The 19,782-nt window shown below is 41.4% G+C and overlaps 2 protein-coding genes across 7 annotated transcripts; one reads left to right on the top strand and one right to left on the bottom strand.

Moving 5' to 3' along the window:
• Positions 1–1,133: 1,133 nt before the first annotated feature.
• LOC111932859 (uricase-like) lies at positions 1,134–8,380 on the bottom strand. The gene is made up of 8 exons (XM_086842033.1): positions 8,376–8,380; positions 7,598–7,991; positions 6,706–6,822; positions 6,502–6,580; positions 3,167–3,353; positions 2,555–2,678; positions 2,134–2,217; positions 1,134–1,340 (listed from the first exon to the last, which is right to left on the bottom strand). The coding sequence occupies exons 1-8, from the start codon at positions 8,378–8,380 to the stop codon at positions 1,203–1,205; spliced, it is 1,128 nt and encodes a 375-aa protein (XP_086698159.1). The 3' UTR covers positions 1,134–1,202.
• DNASE2B (deoxyribonuclease 2 beta) lies at positions 1,134–19,172 on the top strand. Of its 6 annotated transcripts, none has more exons than XM_086901608.1 (9): positions 1,134–2,684; positions 3,255–3,488; positions 6,520–6,600; positions 9,111–9,262; positions 12,961–13,138; positions 14,386–14,467; positions 15,467–15,628; positions 17,155–17,352; positions 17,952–19,172. In XM_086901608.1, the coding sequence occupies exons 4-9, from the start codon at positions 9,150–9,152 to the stop codon at positions 18,305–18,307; spliced, it is 1,089 nt and encodes a 362-aa protein (XP_086757734.1). In that variant the 5' UTR covers positions 1,134–2,684; positions 3,255–3,488; positions 6,520–6,600; positions 9,111–9,149; the 3' UTR covers positions 18,308–19,172. The 6 variants fall into 6 exon arrangements, with proteins under 6 accessions (XP_086757734.1, XP_086757732.1, XP_086757733.1 ...); XM_086901606.1 differs by adding an exon at positions 5,529–5,626 and having other exon boundaries at positions 1,134–3,488; XM_086901607.1 differs by having other exon boundaries at positions 1,639–3,488.
• Positions 19,173–19,782: the final 610 nt, after the last annotated feature.

Below are 19,782 nucleotides of genomic sequence, written 5' to 3'. Positions count from 1 at the left end.
GCCCTGCTCATCAAGGCAAGTTTCTATCTTGCAAAGCACCTCAAAAGGTCACACAGAGCAGAACATCTCCCTCATTTTTGGTGCCTATGAATTTAATGATTGTACCCAGAGCAGTGCTGCACATCTGCCATACTCAGGAGGCACAAAGGCAACTTAACTGCAGTTTTTAGGAGTTACTTTGGGCACTTCCCATTCGATTTGTACTCTGTCTCATGGAGTCTGTGAAAATGACACTCGGAGAAAATGAGAGCAAGGGTTAGAAGCTGTTGGAAGCTGAGCAGGATTCCTGCTGCAAATGTAGCCACAGTTTGTGAGATGAGAATTATTGACTGTATTGTTTTATCTCAATGTTCAAAGCTATTGCCTGGGGTAACTACAGTAAAATATGCATTATCTAGTTTTCTCCCTACCCCTCCCAAATGTAAAAGGGCTATGTATGTTGACTCCTGCCTGCTCAGAAGTCATGATAAGACTATTAGACTAAAGAAAACTGTTTAATTAAACCTACAGAGATAGCCCAAACCTTCATATCACCTCAGTGATTAATGTAAAAGTACTATAGTAACTATAGTCTGATGAGTAGCAGCAGCAGTCATGCAGTCAGAATATGTGCAAAGAAAGTAGTCAACAGCTCTAACTATTCACACCACAAAGGAGATATGAGATGCTTTTTCTTTTTTCTTTTTCTCATTTCCAGTGCAAAGAAATCCCTATTCTGACTGATTTCCTGTCACTGGGTGAGAACCTCAGCTCTGTAGATCAGTGTGGCATCAAGGGGTCATGACAGGTTATGTCAATGAAACAGCAGGTCTTGTGCCTGTGTTTTCATTTTACTGAAGAAATATTAATAAAGAGAATATGGTGATTTCTTGATTTTACATGTCAAAAACATGTTACAAACATCAAATTAATTATTTCATTAAAAGGTCTGGGAATAGGTAGTTTAAAAATTAGTTTACTATAATGTTTCCAGCTGGGATTTTCCAAAGAGCTTAAGGCACTTCAGTCTGCAAATTACATTGGAATTCAGGGGCAAACTTTGATTTCTGATTTCCTGAGGGTCCTTCATAAATCCCATGTTCAGGAGTATTTTTCCATGCAGGGAAAAGTAGTCAGCAATGGAAGAGGCCAATAAGGAGTAAACATTTATAGGAAAGCCATGCTATTAAGTTTATCAGGAAGGCTGAGTATAGCCAAGAAGTTTAGTTGCCCTGGGCAGCTGCCAGTCCAAGCTGACATTTCCTCTCATCTCTCAGCATGTGGGCTTGTACTTCAAAAAACTTCTTCCTGCCAAGTGTGCAAGCACAGGAGCCATAAGGAGCTTCCACTGGAACGAAAACCTGAGGGGCGTAAGCACAAACACAAAGGTTATGTTTGAGATGGGGATGTGCCAGCAGAAAAATGCAGCTATTCGCCTCCTTATAAAATCATGCCCAGACTCTTTCCCTCTCTTATGAACATCAGTGCTAGATGCTGACATTATCACAAGTAAAAGTGGATCTGTAATGTCCACATGAAGGAGGGAAAGGATAGCAGAGCCCAGTAGCAGAATAACAAGACTTTGGAGGGAGACTAGATAATAAACAGACTATAGACCATTGATGTCAAATGGAGTAACTCAATTTTTCTCTTTCATATGAGAGTAATAGACTTTCAGCTGGACCTAGCTGTGCTAGAGCAGCTGTGGAGGGAGGAGCAAATGCATCTCACCCCCTACCTCATGCCCTCTGCCTGATCCCAGGCTTGTACCTCATCCACTGTTGGACCAATCTGGGATGCCACAGTGTATTCTGCTTGGGTAAAATGCCCAGGTTAATTGTAATTGTTAATTGAGAGTAAAATTCAGTGGAGAAAACAGGAATGATTTTTCAGAGACAGTCTCTGTTACAGATCCTTTTGATGTCCAGAGTATTCCACTTGACCTTTAGCTTTTACCAATACCACAAGAAGAAAATTATTCATCCTCCTTTTGCAATCAATGTAAGTCTTTTTAGAAGTAATGTGGAGCTTTTATTGGGACGGGGGAAGAAAGCTTGCTCACTTTAACTCTGTTTTATGAAGAACTGCTGCTATGCTTTGAGGCTGAGTATTTCTAAAGCGGACAGTCAAGTTGTATTTAAAACAGTTACTTACTTCTTTGTCATTGGTCAAGCCTAGATTCTTCATGTCTACAACATTATAAAAAGTGTTGTTCAAGACGACTTCTATGACCTGTACCTGAAACCATGAGAATGGATGAGACAATGAATTAGGGCACCTTTTCAGTCAACAGCCTGGCAAGCTTTTCACTCTGTGTAAAAAAGAACAATGCCACCCCACCCTCCCCCAGTACAGTTGATCAAATGTAATCTAGTGAACATGTGTAGCACACCTTTCACTTTTATTCAAGGGCTGCCAAGAACTGAGTGAAGTTCTCCCACATTGTGTTCCCAGCTGGGGAGTTGCCAGTCTTAGAACTGACAGAGGAAATAACAGTCTCATGTTGGTCTTCTCAGTGGTGCAATTAACATTCACTATTGTTGAAGTAAAACATCATTAGGAGGAAAGAAGATACCTGTGACACTCTGGAAAGGACAAGCATCTGGATACAGTTGACAGTTTTCTGGTAAGAGGGTGAATATTCCCCACAGTCAGGTGGTCCAGCAAAGGCTTCAAGGATACATTCACGGATTTTCTTCCTAGAGGTAACACAGGTTCTTAAAATACCTTGTATCAGCTGTCTCTGCTTCAGTCTATTATGCTCTGCTGTGGGGTGGTTTTTTTTTATATTTTGCATGTCTTTTCTGACAAATAGCTCATGGGATTTTGTGGAAGAACAATTTGTCCTGTCACCCAAATTCTGTTTCCTCTCCCCACCCCCACCAGATATATAATTCACAAATAGGTTTTGTTAAAACTATTTAACAAATTAGTTACATTATTCTCGTAAAGTATACTGAACACTGAACTGTTCATCTGAATCCTGTGCAATGATCTACCCTGAGAGGGGGAAGTACCCCTAAGACATGCCTCTCACCCTGTGTAGCAAGAGCTTAGTGCTGCCACTGAGACTTGTGAGTGGCTGGTGCACAACAGGTGTGAATCTGGCCCTTACACCTTCTGTATTTTATAGAGGGACTTTGTGAGTATAGATTGGGAAATTAGTATTACTTGATATAACATATACCATATGCAGTCAAAGTCAAAATCCTTGCATTCGCCATATGACCATTTGCAGAAGAGCTCTCCACACAGAATCCTGTCATGCCTTTCAGGAAGTGTGGTGTGTTCATCCTTACAGAAGCCTTCAAATCCAGACTGCGTTGTCTTCATAAGTTTCAGGTCCTTAATTCCAGCAAAGACAACCAGAGGACCTGGGATTGAAAATTACAAGAAAATACGAGCTTCTTTTCACGCAAAGAAAGAAACCTTTGGGTGCATACTTGCATTGACGGCTCCAGAGCCAGAAAGCAGACAGTGGATTTCTGCACACTGATATTGGCAGAAAGGTAAGAAACAAGACAGAAACTACTGAAGTCAGGCTCAGTCTAGAAAACAGAGAATCCCGTCAAGGGATCTGCAGTTAAGGAAAACTGAGGATAGACTTTTTTATCTCACTTGCTTGGAACTGTAACGTGGATTGGGTTGGCTTGTGCTGATGTCAATTTAGGAATGCCTTTAAAGGGAAATTAAATAGGCTACCACGCAGCAAGAGGTCTGGTGCCTTTTCCAAGAGCACAGACAAATGTAAAAATTCTCTGTATAAAGACAGAGTCTTGGTCAGTAATTTGCCTTAGATACCCATCCTGTTGGAAGTTTTGCATCTCTGAGAATCAGAGCCAGAGCCAATGCAAATCCCTGCAGTTCAGCTAATGAGCAGGAACTGGCACTGATACAGATGCCACCCACAGGTCCAAACCAACAGTGGCTTTGCTCTTAGCAACTATTTATAAAACAAGCTGTTGAGGATCATTGCTGCATGGGTGAATTATTGTCTTCTAAAGACCAAGCAGTTGTGACCTGAACTTTTTCTTCTTTCACACCTTTTGAATAGCAGCTATTTCAATTTCAAGCAGTCAGTCACTTAGAGCACACCAAGATGGTAACTGAAAAATTCACTAACCAGAACTACCAAAAATTCAGAAAAGAGAAACTTCATGGCATGCAGGCTCATTCAGGGCCTGTGCAGATAGCCAGTGGCTGAAGCCCAGGCTGCTGGTTTTGTGCTGCTCTTGGTGCTCACACTAGCTAGTTCAAAATTAAGCCTTGAATATGTCAAGTGCATTGTAATCCTGACTTGGATTTGGAAGACTGACAAATTTTGTCTTTAAATGATGTCTTTGAAGGAATTTATATTGGAAATAATTCCACCCTGGTAGTTATATCTAAATTGCATGGTTGTTTAGAGGTTTGGGTGTTTTTAAAATGCTCTGTGACTGGATATTGAAACTACATCTTATCTGTTTCTTTTCTTGTTTACATTCATTTTTGGTTTTGAATTAATCTAAGGAGGTATATATATCATTTTGCCTATGTCCCCCTGTTATTTACTAAAGCTTTAAAAAGATCAAAAGAAGAGACTGACCTTGGACAGGATATTCTGGGGTTTGTACAGATCTTGAGTAATTCATCACTTGGATATAAGACTGTGACACACAGGTATTAATGTAATGCAGATACTATCAGTGAACCTGGAGAGATATTTGTCTTATATTCAAATACATTTCCTTGTTTGAAAGAGCTCCTTGTAACAAAAGATTGACTGAAAGGCTGGCTGGCTGTGCAGCAATCAACCTGAAACTCACTCCAAAGGATACAGCACCCAGGGAGAGTTTCCAAGGTGAACAGCTCAAGCTGTGCTTTCAGGAAGCTTTGTGATCGTGCTGTCTTCAGTTGACAAATTTTGATTCTGTTAAGTTACTTATGATGTTTTGAGTTTCCAAAAAACTTGGAGCCTTTTATCAGCTGATATAATGGCAAAAAATAATTCTATTAAACCTCACTAGGGTTTTGTTTTTTTTCATGGTAAGAAAATTGTTAAAAGATAGGATTAACTGAAATGAACTCCCGTGTCTGGCTGATAGGTGCATAGGAGGATGCTAAATATAGAGAATATTCTCTCTGAAGAAAAATAAAAGTGATTTGAAAATCTTCACTTTGGTTATTGTTCACTTAGGCAGGGAATTCTAAAGAAACAACTAAAGGGCTGCATGAAGGGAAAGGTGGTTTCTTCAGTAAGCCATAAAGGCTTTCTGTTTGTGTAGAATCTGAGGTTGCAGAATTGCATGTTAAATTTTTATGATGATGAAAAATTTAATACAATCTACATTAAGAGCAGTAGCTTTTCCAAAAAATATAGATTCTTTTTGGTTTTTTGGTTGTTTTTTTTTTTTTTTAAATTCATGTGTCTTAACGTTTTCCAGAAAATACAATCAATACTACTGAGGCTGCCAAAAGTACAGCAATAGTTAATATTACTAGAAACATTAAAAAAGATGAGGCCAAGAAGCACTGGAGACTTGTGCAGGCTTTCTCTGTTCTTTCATCAGGAACACAGGGACAGTGCTCAAATGCACCTTTCAAAACTTGTGTCCTGTCTGCAACTGGTCTTGCCACTGGTTCTGGGCAAGATGGGAAATAGTTCCAGGTAACATTCATGTGTTATGGATAGGTACTGAACTAAAGCCTAAACCCTCTAAAGCCATTGTGTGAAATGAAATAGTGGGCTCAGCTTGGTCCCCAGTAATCCAGGAGATGTATTAAACAAAACACCATCACAGTGAGACTGAACTTAGGCTTTTGTTGCAAGCTACAGCAAGTAGAGATGAGTTTTTCGCTCCCTTTGGAATGCCAATTCATGGACAGACAGCTGAGCTTGAAAGCCTGTCTTTTAAATATCACAAAACTCTTTGCCAAGCCAAATACTGCTTTGTTTATGCATGGTGTGCAAAAGTAGTAAGCACAATGAAGTATTTTCATGTGAAAAATGGTTCACATATAGACCTGCATGCTCACAGTGTTCAAGCTAGTCTGGCTTGCAGCAATGAAATTGCTTTCTTAGAAATAAAATCAGGGCCTATTGACAGGGGTTTGAAAATTACTGCAAACCAGGCAATTGGCCTGCAGCAGTGTGGTATCGGGTAAGGATCAGAGGAGACTGCAGGTTATAGTACAAGGTAGAAAAGTAAGCAGCCTGTTCTCAAAAGGCTGTTAAATCCTGTGGCAAGATGTAACAGTCCTGCTGGATGTGCTGTTGTAACCATTCCATGTTTGGGATATATTTATACAAATATACAAATATATACAAATATTATACAAATATATATACAAACGGGAGCTACATTAGCTCTTCAGCCACATCTCAGAGATCAAGAACATCAAAATTACACTATAAAAATATTCTTTTGTTTAGACCTCTGGAGCAGTTTGGCTGTGCCCTAAGCCCTGTAACAGCCATAGCTATCTCTAAAGCCATCTTCACTTCTCATTGGCAGAAATATTTACAGAGAATTCTTTCCTCACCATTCCGGCACTGCTCAGCTTCACAGAAGCGGATTCCATCAGGAACACATATGAATGAGTGGATGTGGGGAACTCCATCCTGCAATTTAGAGCAGACATGTAAGTAAAAGTACCATAAATATTATGTTAATTTGAAAACAGGAGCTAAGAGAGTGAGGAATGACTACAGTATAAACAAATGGAATGTATTAGTGTTTTAGATACCTCATGCAGACGTTGCCATGGTACTTCTTGAACGTAGGTTTTGACGTAGGCCACTTGGCAAAATGTTGTCATGAAGTGATTGCAGATATCTATAGCAAATTGTTCTAAACTTGGGATCTAAGGCAGCAAACAGTATTGTTAGAAAGAAGCAATTACCTCATGTACAAAAGTAGATTTTTCTGGTTGTTGTAAGTATTTGGGAAGAATCAGTGCAGTTAAAAACACATTTCTCTTATTCCTAGCTTGGCTCACTATGCCCAGTCATTTGACCAGCTTGCAGCATATGCTGCAAATAGCAGCTACAGTTGTGTCAAAAATCTCCCATTCTGTGGTACAGTGAGCTGTAGTCCTTGGACTGAGAGAAACTGCTGCAGGAGTCTTATGCTTCGAGGATATAATGCTGAAATAATAATTTATCGTGATTATTCTGATTGATAGGGTGATATTCTAATTAAGTTTTACAGGGTAAAGATGGGATTTCATTATGGAGAAATTTAGTGCTTCAGATTATCATTACGATGCATGCAATTGATGGCAGTAAGAACACAGAAGAATTAAGAGGAGTCTCATACTTTGAGACCTTCTGTTTAAAAATACTCTATAGGAATAATGCAAGATTATGGGCTATTAAATTATTTATTCTTTTTAAAAGAGATTGCTTTTATATGACAAATCCACAAAAAACAGTACTAGCTCCTGAGAAAAGAAGACTCTTGAAAACTAAGAAAGTGTGCATAGGACAAGCAGTGGAGGAGGAAAACTCTCCTAAATCATTGAAAATTAATTTGGTACTGATCTCATATCCCAATTGAAAATAAAAAGTTAGTATAAGAAATACTTGCAAATGAAATTGTAAGAAACAGTAAGGCTAGTTAAAAAATAAAAAAAATACCCCATTTTTTTTGGCCAACACAAGGACAGTATTCTTTATGGTGTCTGTAGGTATCACAAGAGAATTGTTCCCGTCCAGGTACTCCTGAGGAGAAGTCAGCCGGAGATGTGCACACACTTCCACTTCTTTAACGAAATGCTTCTTTCCCTCTCTGTGAAGGCGAAGGAACTTAATTGTATTCTTGCCATATTCACAGTTGAGAACTTCAAGGTCCTTGATCTGCAAAGAAAACACGTGGCAGTTGTGAAGAAATGCAGTGGAAACCTGATTTATGCTGTCATGAAACAATGTCAATGAACATAAACAGTGCTTATGGCCTTTATTTTTGTAGTTACCTGTGATAATGAGAATACTTTCATTATAAATTACAGAGTCCTGATCGGGAAAAAAATTGCTTTAGGAGCCTCTTATTATATTAGTAGCAGCTGTGATAAAATTTTAACATTTTCTGGGGGACAGATTATAGAACAGGAGTCACAGTGAAGTAGTCTCTCAATTGTCTTCTGTGAATTAGTCCTGACTATATAGTCCTTTATATAGACCTCAGACCTTCACTGAGTCTCTTCTCTAGGATCATTGGTTTTGTTTGCATTAAGCCAAATTATTAAGTTTTACCCTGCTTCTGTCAAACACACCCCATTTACACATCTCTTATGGTGTTGGAGAGGCTGTACTAGCAAGGCGACAAAATTCAGCAGAGGTTGTGCGGATTTCTGTTGTGCTAAAATATCCAGAGCTCATTGCACTAGGCTTTCCACGAGGCTGAAATATCCCATACTCCATATCAACAACTTCTAATGGAAATCAGCCCCTTTTCATGTAGACGTAATGAGAAGGGAGAAAGAGCATTTGCCACACCAAAATATAAATTGAAGCTTTTTATGCGTGAGTTGCTATAAGATTATCAGATATGAAATTGCTCAATTCAGACATGTTTGTTCCTAAGAGAAAAGCTAATGCACTTTAAAAATAGTTGAAAATAACATTAGGTAGTTGTAAGTAAATTTTTTTGGTTCAGAAATCAGAGCGTTTCTCCGGCTCAGTCCCTATGGGCTCAGTCCCCAGGGGTGACTGAAGGTCCCCAGCGCTGGCCGGGAGCTCTTTCTGCGGGCACGGTGTGAGGGCTGCGCTCACTGCCGGGGCAGGCCGGAGAAGTAGTGAGCTGGAAATGATCTTGGTTTGCTTGTGTGAACACCAGGGGTTTTTTCAGACAGTTGTGAAAAATAGGAGCACTAAAAAGAAAACAAAAAGATGTCTGCAGGTTGGAGTTTCTTTCAAGCAGAGTACCAGGAATACTCTAAATAGTCAAAATAATAATTTTCTGGGTTTGGGGTTTTTTTTTTTGTCAAACTTGTCAGCTGTCATTTTGTGGCCTAAAGAAATGGTGAGCAGTTCGGGGCGGCCGGCAGGAGCCCGTGCTGCGGAGCCCGCTTTGCCTGGCCGGCTGCGCCGTGCCGGGCTGTGCTCCGTGGGCAGGAGCTGCGAGCTAAGGCAGCACAACTTCTCCTTTCAGAGCCGCTCGGGGCTCGCCCTGCGCTGCCGGGAAGCCGAAATGCCTGCGGGATCTGCCCGCTGCCTCCCTGCTCTGCTCCTGCTTCTCTCCTCCGTGCCCCTGTGGGCCGCCGGGATCTCCTGCAGGAATGAAGACGGGGAGACGGTGGATTGGTGAGTAAATACCGAGCAGGGGAGAAACGCTGGGTGAGTAAATAAAAGCACAGAGTCACCCGCGGGAAGTGGGTGGGTCACCGAGAAGCAATGCAAAGGCGATCGCTGCTTCAGCGCTCTTTGCCTGGGAGTAGTGGCTGAACGCTGCGTTTGAAAAACCTAGGATAAGTTATTAAAATCTGATTTCGTTTCCCCGAACCAGCCACCGTGCTGCGTGACTGCAGAATAATCCCGGTTTTACGCGGCATTGGTGTCTCACGATCAGAGGGAACATAGGCTGTGCCGGGGCTGCGCTCGCCAGCGGGGCTCGGCCGGGCCCGGGCAACACCGAGGGGAAAGCGCCCGCATCTCCCCTTGGAACAGCAGCGAGGGGCCTCGTCCTCCTGCTGCCGGCTCCGAGGGCCGGCGGAGGCTGAGCCGGCCCAGGGCTGGCGGCAGCAGCGTGGCCTGTGCCCTGTGCCCTGTGGCTGGAGCAGAAGTCGCTCCCTGCCCGCAGCTCCCGTCCCGGCACCGCCGCTGCGGTCCCGGTGCTGCCAGCGGCGAGCCCAGCTTCGGGCATTAAATGATTAATTGGATTAACGCGCTTGCAAGATGGAAAGACGCAAAGTAAAGTCGCATAATACCCAGCCCAGATTTAAAAAGTGAAATCAGGGCTCTTTTAAAAGAGCACATAAGCTTCTTGAAAGTAAGTGTCAACCATTTTCAAAAGAAAAATGTTTTTCTTATGAACAGTGCTTAGTTCGGATACAAGTGCTAAAGAAGTCTGCCCATCCCTTTCCTTGCACACAGAGCTAACTGCAGGGAAGGCAGGTGCTCCTCACACCACAGGCAGGAGCACAAAGCTGGCTTTGCTCTCTGTTGGCATAGTATCAAATGTATGAGGGTCTAATCCATTCCTATGACTTGTCCCCTTTGCCAAGGCCCTTCTGGATAATGTAATTTTTTCAGGAATCAGAATCTTAGTTGGTGCAGCCCATGAACTTAAAGGTATGACATTTAATTTCTCCCAAAACTGGAATTATTCCTTGCAGAATGAAGTTTTTTTGTGTAAAACAAAGAAACAAACAGAAAACCACAAACAAACAAAAATAAACCAAACAAAAAACCACACACCAATACATATACAAACTGTGCATTTCTTAAATTAAGACAAGTTTTGTGTTAAAATTTTCTGAGAAATTATTTGAAGGCTGAGGCTAGGAATAATTCACCTGTGTCTCTGTGTGAATGCCAGTGACTTGGGGCCTATTCCAGTAGGGAACTTGGGGTTCTGCACAGGCAAATCCATGTTCCCTTTCACAAATTTAGCAGGTAGGACAGAGGGATTTCCTTTTCAATATGCCCTGATCAAAAGAAGAGAAACTTGCCTGTCTGCTGGGCTCATCCTGGTTTATTGAGAAGAAAGAGTCAGCCTTTAGATTCTAGATTTGGTTGCTATGAAGCTGACAGGAGAAGCAGAACTGAAACTGCTGAGAGGAGCCTCCTCTTAATAAAAAGAAGTCAATGCCCTTTCAAACAAACAACGCAGCATTATTTTCAGTTAGCAAGAGGCTTATGTGAGTTCCTGCTCTGCAGTGGTTTCATCCTGCAGTATTCCATACTTTCTCAGTTTTCACACACCCTTTCATTTACCACTGAACCAGAGGAATCACTTGCTATATCTGACCTGCTCCCTCCCATCTGTGCTCCCCAGCTGGGCTGGCAGCTCCTCCCCACACGCAGTACCTGGGCGGGCAGAAGTCTCTCCTGTGTTTTCATTTCACTCGGGATCTCATCCCACAATCCTCATTGCACCTCCCTCAGGGACTGCCAGAGCAAATGGCCAGAGGTTCGGCTCTCTGAGGAGAGCAGAGGCTTTCCTTTGTTCATCTAAACTCACTGTATTCTGTGGGAAGCCTTCCCTGCAAATAAAAACCAAAACTATGCTTTCTGAGAAATGTTGAGTCAAGGACTGAAGCCACCATGCATATTGTTTGTTTGGGCTTTTTTTAAGGGGGCAGGGAGGAAGGGAAGAAGTAAAGATGTGATGTTTGCTTGTAAATTGTGTTCAGTCACAAGCAAACAATGTGACAATCCTAATCCGGTCTAAGCGGATTTGCTTTTTTTTGGTTCTCAGGAAAATAACTTTTACTCTGCTCCCACAAATGCCTAAGCTCTTGAGAAATTTCCTGTGCACGAATAGCAGTAAAGATTTTATACAACTTTAATTGGTAATACACTCAGCTGGCTTTCTGGAAAGTGCCAAAACATGTATCCACTGGGAATTTGCAGGCAGTTTCCGGATAGCTCAATGACTGGCTTTTCATAAGCATACCTGCTAAGGTGGATTTCTCAGGTGTGAGGCTGTAAACATTTCCAGAGCATAAATCTTTCAGTAGGTTTCAAAGTAGTTTGGAAAGGCTTCATCTACTAATTCCTGGATCAGCTCTTACTACTGTAACTACTGCTATTCCTCTCCTTTCCAAATCTTCGTTTCAAATCTTTATTTCAAATAAATGAATTGTTGTGACTCCTGTTGCATGTATAGGCACAGAATGCTCTCCCCAGCCTAGTTGTAAATCACTTTCTTGCCTGTGATCTGTCATCAGAAATTATTTCTCCTGAGATGCTTTAGGGAGATCATTCAGTCAGTGGCAATGCAGGTGGGTTACCAGGACCACCATTGATGTGTGTTTTTCTTCTGCCTGTACATGTACGTTTCCTATGGATTAAATGTTCATCTCTAGCAAAATGTTTTCCTAACACTTCTTACCTGTGTTTGGAGATGTCTTTTGTGACCAACTTGAGCCTGAAAGTCAGCTGGGCAGGGTTTACTCCTCCTGATATACTTGAAGGGTTAAGCACGGGCTGCATTTTTGTTAAATAGCTGCATTTTGTTAAATAGATTGAAAATAATGCCACTTGGTCCTTACTGTTGACATTAATAGCAAATTACTCAATTACAGCCCTCAGAGAAAGTAGCTGAGTTAATGACATTGTGATTAATCCCATGGACTTGTGCACTGGGAAAACTTGTTTGCTTTGTCAGGAACCTTAGTATGAACTGAGCCATTTACTGACAATATTGAGTACTTTACAAATTTGAAGGAATTTGTGTTCCTGGCTAATGGTTTGAAAATTTCTAGTCTGAAAGAGTTCATCAGAGTGCAAGTCTCTTGTGGAAAGTAAGACTGGAACAACCTTTTATCACGTTGCTTTATACTTATTTTGTGATTGTGATACATATAAACATAATATAATGCATTTTAAAAATTTCAATACTTAATTTTATCTATTTCATATAAAGCCATTTTATATAATATATACATTGTTTGACCTGGGGGAATTTTAGACTGGGTTTGGGACCTGAGGTTCTTTACCAGAACCAGGAACAATAGGGATTTCATGGACTCAACCAAGGCTACCTCAGATTCTTCAGGGGTACCAACAGCTGGCCACAGCAACAGGAGTTTGATGCTGAATCAGCCTCTGTTGCTTGCTAAGAAGCAGAAAAGACTTGTCTGCAGAGGGGATTGTGCTGCCAAACTGCAGCTGGTTCCTGGGCTGGGTCATTGCTTTGAGGCTGAGATGTCCACACTGCTCTCCCTCCAGCCCAGGCATCCTTGGATTCACCCTTCTCTTCCTCAGGGAAGGGCATACTTATTTACACATTCAAACAGGGTGGTGATAAAAAAAACAATTGCTCTTCACTGTTGCAGGTTTGCTCTTTACAAGTTGCCAAAACATGCCAAAGGACAGATTCCCATGCTGGGACTGGAATACCTGTACATGGACGCCCTGGCTCCGCAGTGGCAGCTTGGTAAATACCTCATCAACATGACACAGGGTGCTCTGGGACAAACACTGCAGCAGCTGTATGAGACATATGAATCCAAGGCAAGTGATGTTTCATTTTTGTTAGTGTGGTTACTTGATATTATATGCAGATGACATGAAAGCAGCCCAAATAAGCACATTAGGCCAGGCCTGACCAATAGATCTGCTAAAACACACAGAGGGGAGGAGCACCTTGACAGCTGGGCAGATTGTTTGCAGTTTTGGCTACAATTAGGAATAATCCTCAAACTTCTAAATATCTAGTCAAGCTTTCCATATAGTTAGAGTGTTGTTCATCAAAAAAAGAGTGTTCATGCATTCTCCCTTTGGCTTTTCTGCAATTCATGTTGAGCAACATCTGAAGTTGTGAGTTTAAACTAAAGTCAGTGGAATTGTTACAGACACTTGTCCTAAGCCCTCCTATGAACATGTGATTCATACTCTAACTCAAATCAAATCTGGGTTTTCATCATCCCCCTGGAATCACTGTGACTGCTCCAGCAGTGATGTGCTGCTTGTTGACCTTCTTTGCTCCCACACTCAGACACCTAACTTAAATTTGTGTGAAGTGATTGTAAAATATCAAAAGATCTCCCTATAATTATTTTTTTCCCATCTATGTAGTATTGTTGGGAGTCTGGGTGTGTCTTTGCAATTCTCCTGTGGGTTTGTGGTAAGGTTCAATCAATTTGTATGTAGAAGAGACTCCCAGAAGTCACTTAAATGTTGGCAGAAAACTGTGCTATCCCAGGTCTTACTGTAGCTGTAATAAACTTTTCACAAACTCATAGTACATTGGGAGGGGAGGCATGTCCCAACTCCTTTGAAGTTCTCTGCTCAGGGGAAATAAGGTGCAGTCGTATGCAAATGTTTTGCAGAAAAGCTTTAATTGCTTGCCCTTCATAAGAACAGTTGTCATGTCTATTTTTACTCAGCAAATATTTTTACCAGATCTGATTGCCAAATCAGAGAGAGGCCCCAAAAACAGAGTGGAACTTCTTTGCAAGCAAGTGCCCACTAAACCCATGTAAACTGGCTTAACAAGCATATTCAACCATTGGGAAAGGGCTACTGCAGCGATGGAGAGAACTTCCACTTCATGTCAGCCAAGGCCCTAAAGCTGAGTCTTCAGGTTTATTTTACTGTAATGTCTGTGGAGACTGTGTCAGCTGAACTGGGAGCAGGATTAGGCTCATGAAGCTCACACAGAGGAATCCCAAATTCTTTCTTCTGTTCCCAGCAGATGTTTGTTTAAATGCCCTCCTTTTACTGGATGTCATGTTTCAGAAATGTGTGTTTCCCTGCAGAGGAACACCACTGCATATGCGATATACAACGATGAGATCCCTGAACCAGACTCCAAAGGGTCAAAGTGTGGACACACCAAAGGTACAAGGAGAGGACCAAACTACTATTTTATCCTTTCTAAAGTTGTGGTTAGCATCTACTTGTTTGTTTTGTCTATTTGCATATCTAAAATTCCTGCCTAAAGCAAAACCAAAGAGGGATTTGCATGGTGTGTGGTTTTCGTATAGTTACGTATACTGCAGCTTCTGTTTGGGTTTTGCTACACCTGTGCTGTGTGAAGGATCTTGGGGCTTATGGATTCTTTGTTTCGAGAGTTGAAACTAGTACAAATCCTTTTAGGACCATCCTGTTCCTAATGGCAAAGCAGTACAAGATGTGAAGGGAAAGACGCCCTCAACAGAAACCCCTCCAAACTTTCTGGGACAAGAAACTGCTGCCAAGATCATGGAAGTGCTGTAGGATGTAGTTACACAAAATCGAGACTTTAAATAAGTGTAAATTTCAGTGGAGTTTAAATGTTCCCCTGAGGAAGCAGATGGGGTTTGCCCAGCCTGACGTGGAAATGAGCACATCTTGCAGGGGTGTATTTTCAGGCTGCAGCAATGGGCACAGCTCAGGAGCCGTGATCCACCCTGGAGGGGAGAAGCATAGCCTGTCCCTCTGCTGCTTCCCCATGGGGGACAGTTTGGTCTGGGAAAGAAGACACAGTGTTGACAGAATCCATTTCCCTTTATCCAGTGAATATTTGGAGTGAAGAAAGATGAGAAATGGAAAGAGGAGCACAACTACTAAGTTGTCAGAACTCTTGAAGACAAAATTTGAGCAGAGGAAGGGGGTGTGAAAGGATTTTTTTCAAATAAAACATGATGACAGTTTGAGTTATGCAGGAAAGAATTGATGCAATTTTAATGAAATATTAGTGTTTCCTATGGTCTACTAATCTACTCTGGAACAGCTTACTGTAGACATTAACACATAGAAATGTGGTATCTGCAGCAGCAAAACCAAAGTAGGGCACAGCTCTATCATCTCAGGGCTTTTTCCTCCTTAATTCATTTGCAGTAACTTTTATTTTGACAGGATTTCTGCTCTTGGATAAATCACAAGGCTTCTGGGTGATTCACAGTGTGCCCCTGTTCCCTCCCATCCCGGAGGATGGTTATGGATATCCATCTACTGGGGAGTCCTTTGGACAGACAGCCATCTGTATCACCTTCAAATATGATCAGTTCACAGAAATAGGTATGAAAACTTCTCCCTAAGAAGGCCTTTGTCCCACCACACCTCTCTGAATGCTTTCCTTGAGGTTTCACCTCAAAAGTTCCTTATTCTTGACTTTTTTTTGTCACATTGGGAAACCAAGTGGGGCCTGGAAAGAGCATTCTTGGCTTCAGTTGTGTTTATCCAATGATTTCCTGTGTGAATGTGGGAAATTCACTCTTCCACTCTGTTTTCATCTCCCTGTGGGGACTATCAGTATAATAATACTCACAAATGCACATCAAGAGTAAACTCAGTCCACGCAAACAAAATGCTTTGGAAATACAAAGTAGGATGATTAGTAATTTTTAACAGTAATAGCTCAGTCAGCAACAGTCATCTGCAGTTCTAAAAATGTAAGGCAACCACTGCCTGAGCTGGAGTAGTAGCATTGACTCAACAGAAGTACGAAGTATGGAATAAATGTCACCTAGAATTTTCCCAGGTATTTCTTTGCTGCAAAAATTGCTAATACTAAATACATAAAAACCCCAAAACCCAACAAAATATAGCTGTAAGATTTAGATCTATCTGGCAGTGATAATTGGTACTGGAATCCTGAAAAGGGACTATCAAAAGACATTACAAGAAGTCATATTGGCATGTTCCTTAACTCTTTTCACACTGTTTTTTCACTCTTTTCTCAGTTAAAAACCTGAAATCATATTAATGAAAGACACGTGCTGTGCAAATTGCCAGGTTGGCCACACCTCAGAGCTATCTAACCCAGGTTCCTGTTTGTGGAAACACATCTATGCATGTGTGTAGCATAAGAGGGCAAAAAATGATATGCATATGCTAATGATTTTCCTGCCTTGTCCTCCCAGCTTCTGCTAATCTGTGGTTCAGGGATTTCCTGAGCCAGAAAGACTGGAATGTTTCTGATGGACTGGTTTTCCATGAACTCACTTAATGAGCCCATTTGTTCCCTTGCTGTTTATGCTATCCATGGCAAGGACTTCTACATTTGAGCTGTGCATTGTTGAGAAAAGGAGATTTCTTCTTCAAATTCAATCCAGATGCTGAAAGTTGAGTTCTGTTCTCCCTAAAACCAAACTAGACCCTTTGGCAGCTCCTGTTTGCATTTGGTTTGGCAGCTGTAACTAGCTGGAAACTACTCCTGTAAATACAGACAGGTTTGGATTTACACATGATGTCTGAGTGCTCTGGGGCTGCACAGAGGCTTGAAGATGAGTATGGGTGGAAGTGGCAGTGGACCAAGACCACCAGTTAACAGTTCTGCTAGAAATAATGAGGTGTAAGTGGAAAGCCTGAGTGTTACTCTCCCAGCCAGTCTTTGTGCTGCTGGGCCAGTCAGAATACAAAGCAATGCACAAATTCTTGGTCACTAAAATAAGGTACTTCAACACTTAACTCATCCAGGAGATAGGCTGTGAAGATTAAGAAGGATTTAGGTTTTCTGTCCAAGACAGAATTTTGCTCTCTTGATTGCTTTTCTTTAACTCATTTTAATTCTGCATGCGTTCATTTCTGTGGGTTTTTCTCAGACCAACAGATGCTGAGTTATAATCCAGGAATCTACAGCTGTTCCATCCCTGACATCTTCCAAGCTGATCTCCCAAATCTCCAGAAACTCTGTGCCAAGTCCAGGCTGCCCTCGGTCCCTTTGCGCCACCTCTCCAAGCTCCAGTCAGCTCATGGGGAAACCTTTCTCCACTTTGCAAAGTCTCACTTGTTCATAGATGGTAAGAGAACCTTTTGCTCTCTATATAACACATTCTCAATTAATTCTTAAAATGTGAATTAATAAATTATTTTATTAATTAATTTAATTAATTAATTAATTTTTATTAATTAATTAAAACTCACATTCTTCCTGAGGGGGAAAAAATAAGTTCAGCTTCATAAATAAATGTAACAGAGAGCAAGGTGTGCTGTCCCATCCCAGTGTTCTCTCAGCCCCACAAAGCAAAAAGCTGTCTGGTCCATCCTAAGGTATTCAACAATTAGATTTTCAGGAAAATTATGTTCCATTACTCAACAGTACAGGAAAGAAGAAACAGAGGGTTTGCATCATCTGGGGGTTTTCTGTTATGAAGAAGACTTGCAATTTTTTTGTCCCTTCCCTTTTTTCCTGCTGTTTGTTTGTAACGTGTTTTCTAGAAGGAAAAAAAAGTAGAAATGAACTTCTGAAAAAGTCAAAATAAGGGGAGTGGGCAAAATTCCCTCTGGCTGACTTCATGCATTACAATGAAGCAAGCACAATTTAGATTATGCTTTTCAGTCTATTCTTGAATGAAGGAACATGAAACACTGATTGTCCACATCCTGTGTTATTCCACAGATATTTATGTGGCCTGGATGGCTCAGGAACTGAAGACTGATTTGTTGGCTGAATCATGGCAGCGTTCTGGTGAAAAGCTTTACTCAAATTGCTCTCTTGACTACCACGTCTACAACATAAACATCATAGGGATGCCATTGAACTCCACCTTTCATTCCATTAATGACCATTCCAAATGGGCTGTTTCAAAGAAGTACAAAGATCAGTGGACATGCATTGGGGACTTGAACCGTGCTGCTGAGCAAGCTTGGAGAAGTGGTGGGTTCATCTGTACCCAGAATGAACAGATCTACAAAGCTTTCAGGCATCTGATAATCCACTATGAAAACTGCACTTCTGCTCCCAGAGAGCTATAACAAACCATTCCTGCCAACCAGCACAGCCCTTGCTACATGGGAAGTGTAGGAAATGTCTCCCTTCAACTGTACTTTCACTCTGAAAATCAGCCCTGTGAGTTTCCAGATGTGCTAAGCACATCTTGTTAGCTGTAGGAGCAGGTGGTGTGCAGGTGAAGAGCAGCTGTTTTCCTGTGGTGTGGGGCCCTCTGGGGCTGTGTGCTGGGCCCTGCTCTGCTCCCCTGGCTCCTCTCAGCATCCCCACCAGGCTGGGACTGGAGGGATGCTGCTGCATGGGGCTGCACCAAAGCACATCTCTGTGAGCACCCTTCACGGGTATCCCTGGGCACCTTGGGAGTGGGGCTGGATGTGGGACAGGAGGGACAACAGAAACCTCTCTCATGAGCTGGGCTGTCAGGACTGGGCTGGTAGTAAGGGATAAGTACTCCCAAATACTTCAAAACTGCCCTGAATTTCTGGCACTGTTGAGATAAATCACAGCATTTCTGCTCAGCTTGGGCTAAATCTCTAAAAGAGCTGAGAAGATTAGATCCAGACAAGGAGATGAGTAGATCTGAAGACAGGAAGACCCCATCTTCATATGATTCACTTTTAGAGAATTAATATACTTTAAATCATCTTTAAATTATCTGTAATCAATAGCTTGGGAATATTTCTAGCGCTTTTATTCATGTACAGCAATTTTATAAACAAATAAACATGTCTAAAGTATGAATAAGCAAAATAAGGAGTAACAATGGTGTATTTACAGTATCCCTCTTCCGTCTGTATAGTTATTTGTGGTTGGTTACAGTGCTTTGTAGGTGCCAAGGGAAAATGGAGACAATTAGGAAAAAAAATAAAGAGAAGAATATATTTGAAGAAAGGTGTTATTTAACCTACATTTTCACATTGCAACAAGTGCAGCTGTTAATTTTCAATATCTCTAGTCTCAGGCTCAGGACCTGAAGTTTACATGGTCTTGCTATAAAGACAAAGGTGACTGGCAAAACCCCAGTACACTCTCATGTTCAGATTTCAAAAGTGTATCTGTGTTTAATGTGTTCCTAAATATATTTATATGTTTCTATCTCATTTTTTCCTGAATTGGTAATATAAACTCCAGTCTGAAGATCTGGCTGTTGCACTCACATTTCTGTTTTGCTGTGTTCATGGTCCCTACCACTGAGCCTCCGTGGAAGTAGGTGTAAGGAAATGCCCCACAATCACAAGAGGTTACGAAAGATTTCTTTCCCTTTTCATCCTGACCAATCAGCCAAACAACAAAGTGTGCAAAGTGCCAAACAAATTAATTTCAGAAAAAAATTGTGCATAAGAGATAGAAATAATGTACATATCCTGCATAATGAAGAGGGTTGTAAAGGAATAGTTTTCATAATTAGCCAGTCTGGATGGAAGATAGCTCGTAGCTTGAGTCTAATGGCTCAGTGAAAATAGTATTGTTGCTCAGATATCCTGCAAGAATTTTTTAAATT

The sequence above is a fragment of the Cyanistes caeruleus genome, chromosome 9, assembly GCF_971803275.1.
Source record: "Cyanistes caeruleus chromosome 9, bCyaCae1.hap1.1, whole genome shotgun sequence".
Lineage (NCBI taxonomy): Eukaryota > Metazoa > Chordata > Aves > Passeriformes > Paridae > Cyanistes > Cyanistes caeruleus.
The sequence above is the reverse complement of the archived record's forward strand: the minus strand, read 5'-3'. Positions and strand labels throughout refer to the sequence as shown.

What these genes read in the sequence shown, in the direction of transcription:
- DNASE2B (XM_086901604.1), top strand. Translation starts at nt 8,766, where the DNA reads ATGATCTTGGTTTGCTTGTGTGAACACCAGGGGTTTTTTCAGACAGTT. An exon ending in GACGGGGAGACGGTGGATTG is followed by an intron (nt 9,263 to 12,960) that starts GTGAGTAAATAC and finishes TCACTGTTGCAG; the next exon opens with GTTTGCTCTTTACAAGTTGC. An exon ending in GTCTCACTTGTTCATAGATG is followed by an intron (nt 17,353 to 17,951) that starts GTAAGAGAACCT and finishes GTTATTCCACAG; the next exon opens with ATATTTATGTGGCCTGGATG.
- LOC111932859 (XM_086842033.1), bottom strand. An exon ending in TGTTGGCCAAAAAAAATGGG is followed by an intron (nt 6,823 to 7,597) that starts GTATTTTTTTTA and finishes TTGCTGCCTTAG; the next exon opens with ATCCCAAGTTTAGAACAATT. An exon ending in AGCTGAGCAGTGCCGGAATG is followed by an intron (nt 3,354 to 6,501) that starts GTGAGGAAAGAA and finishes TTTCAATCCCAG; the next exon opens with GTCCTCTGGTTGTCTTTGCT.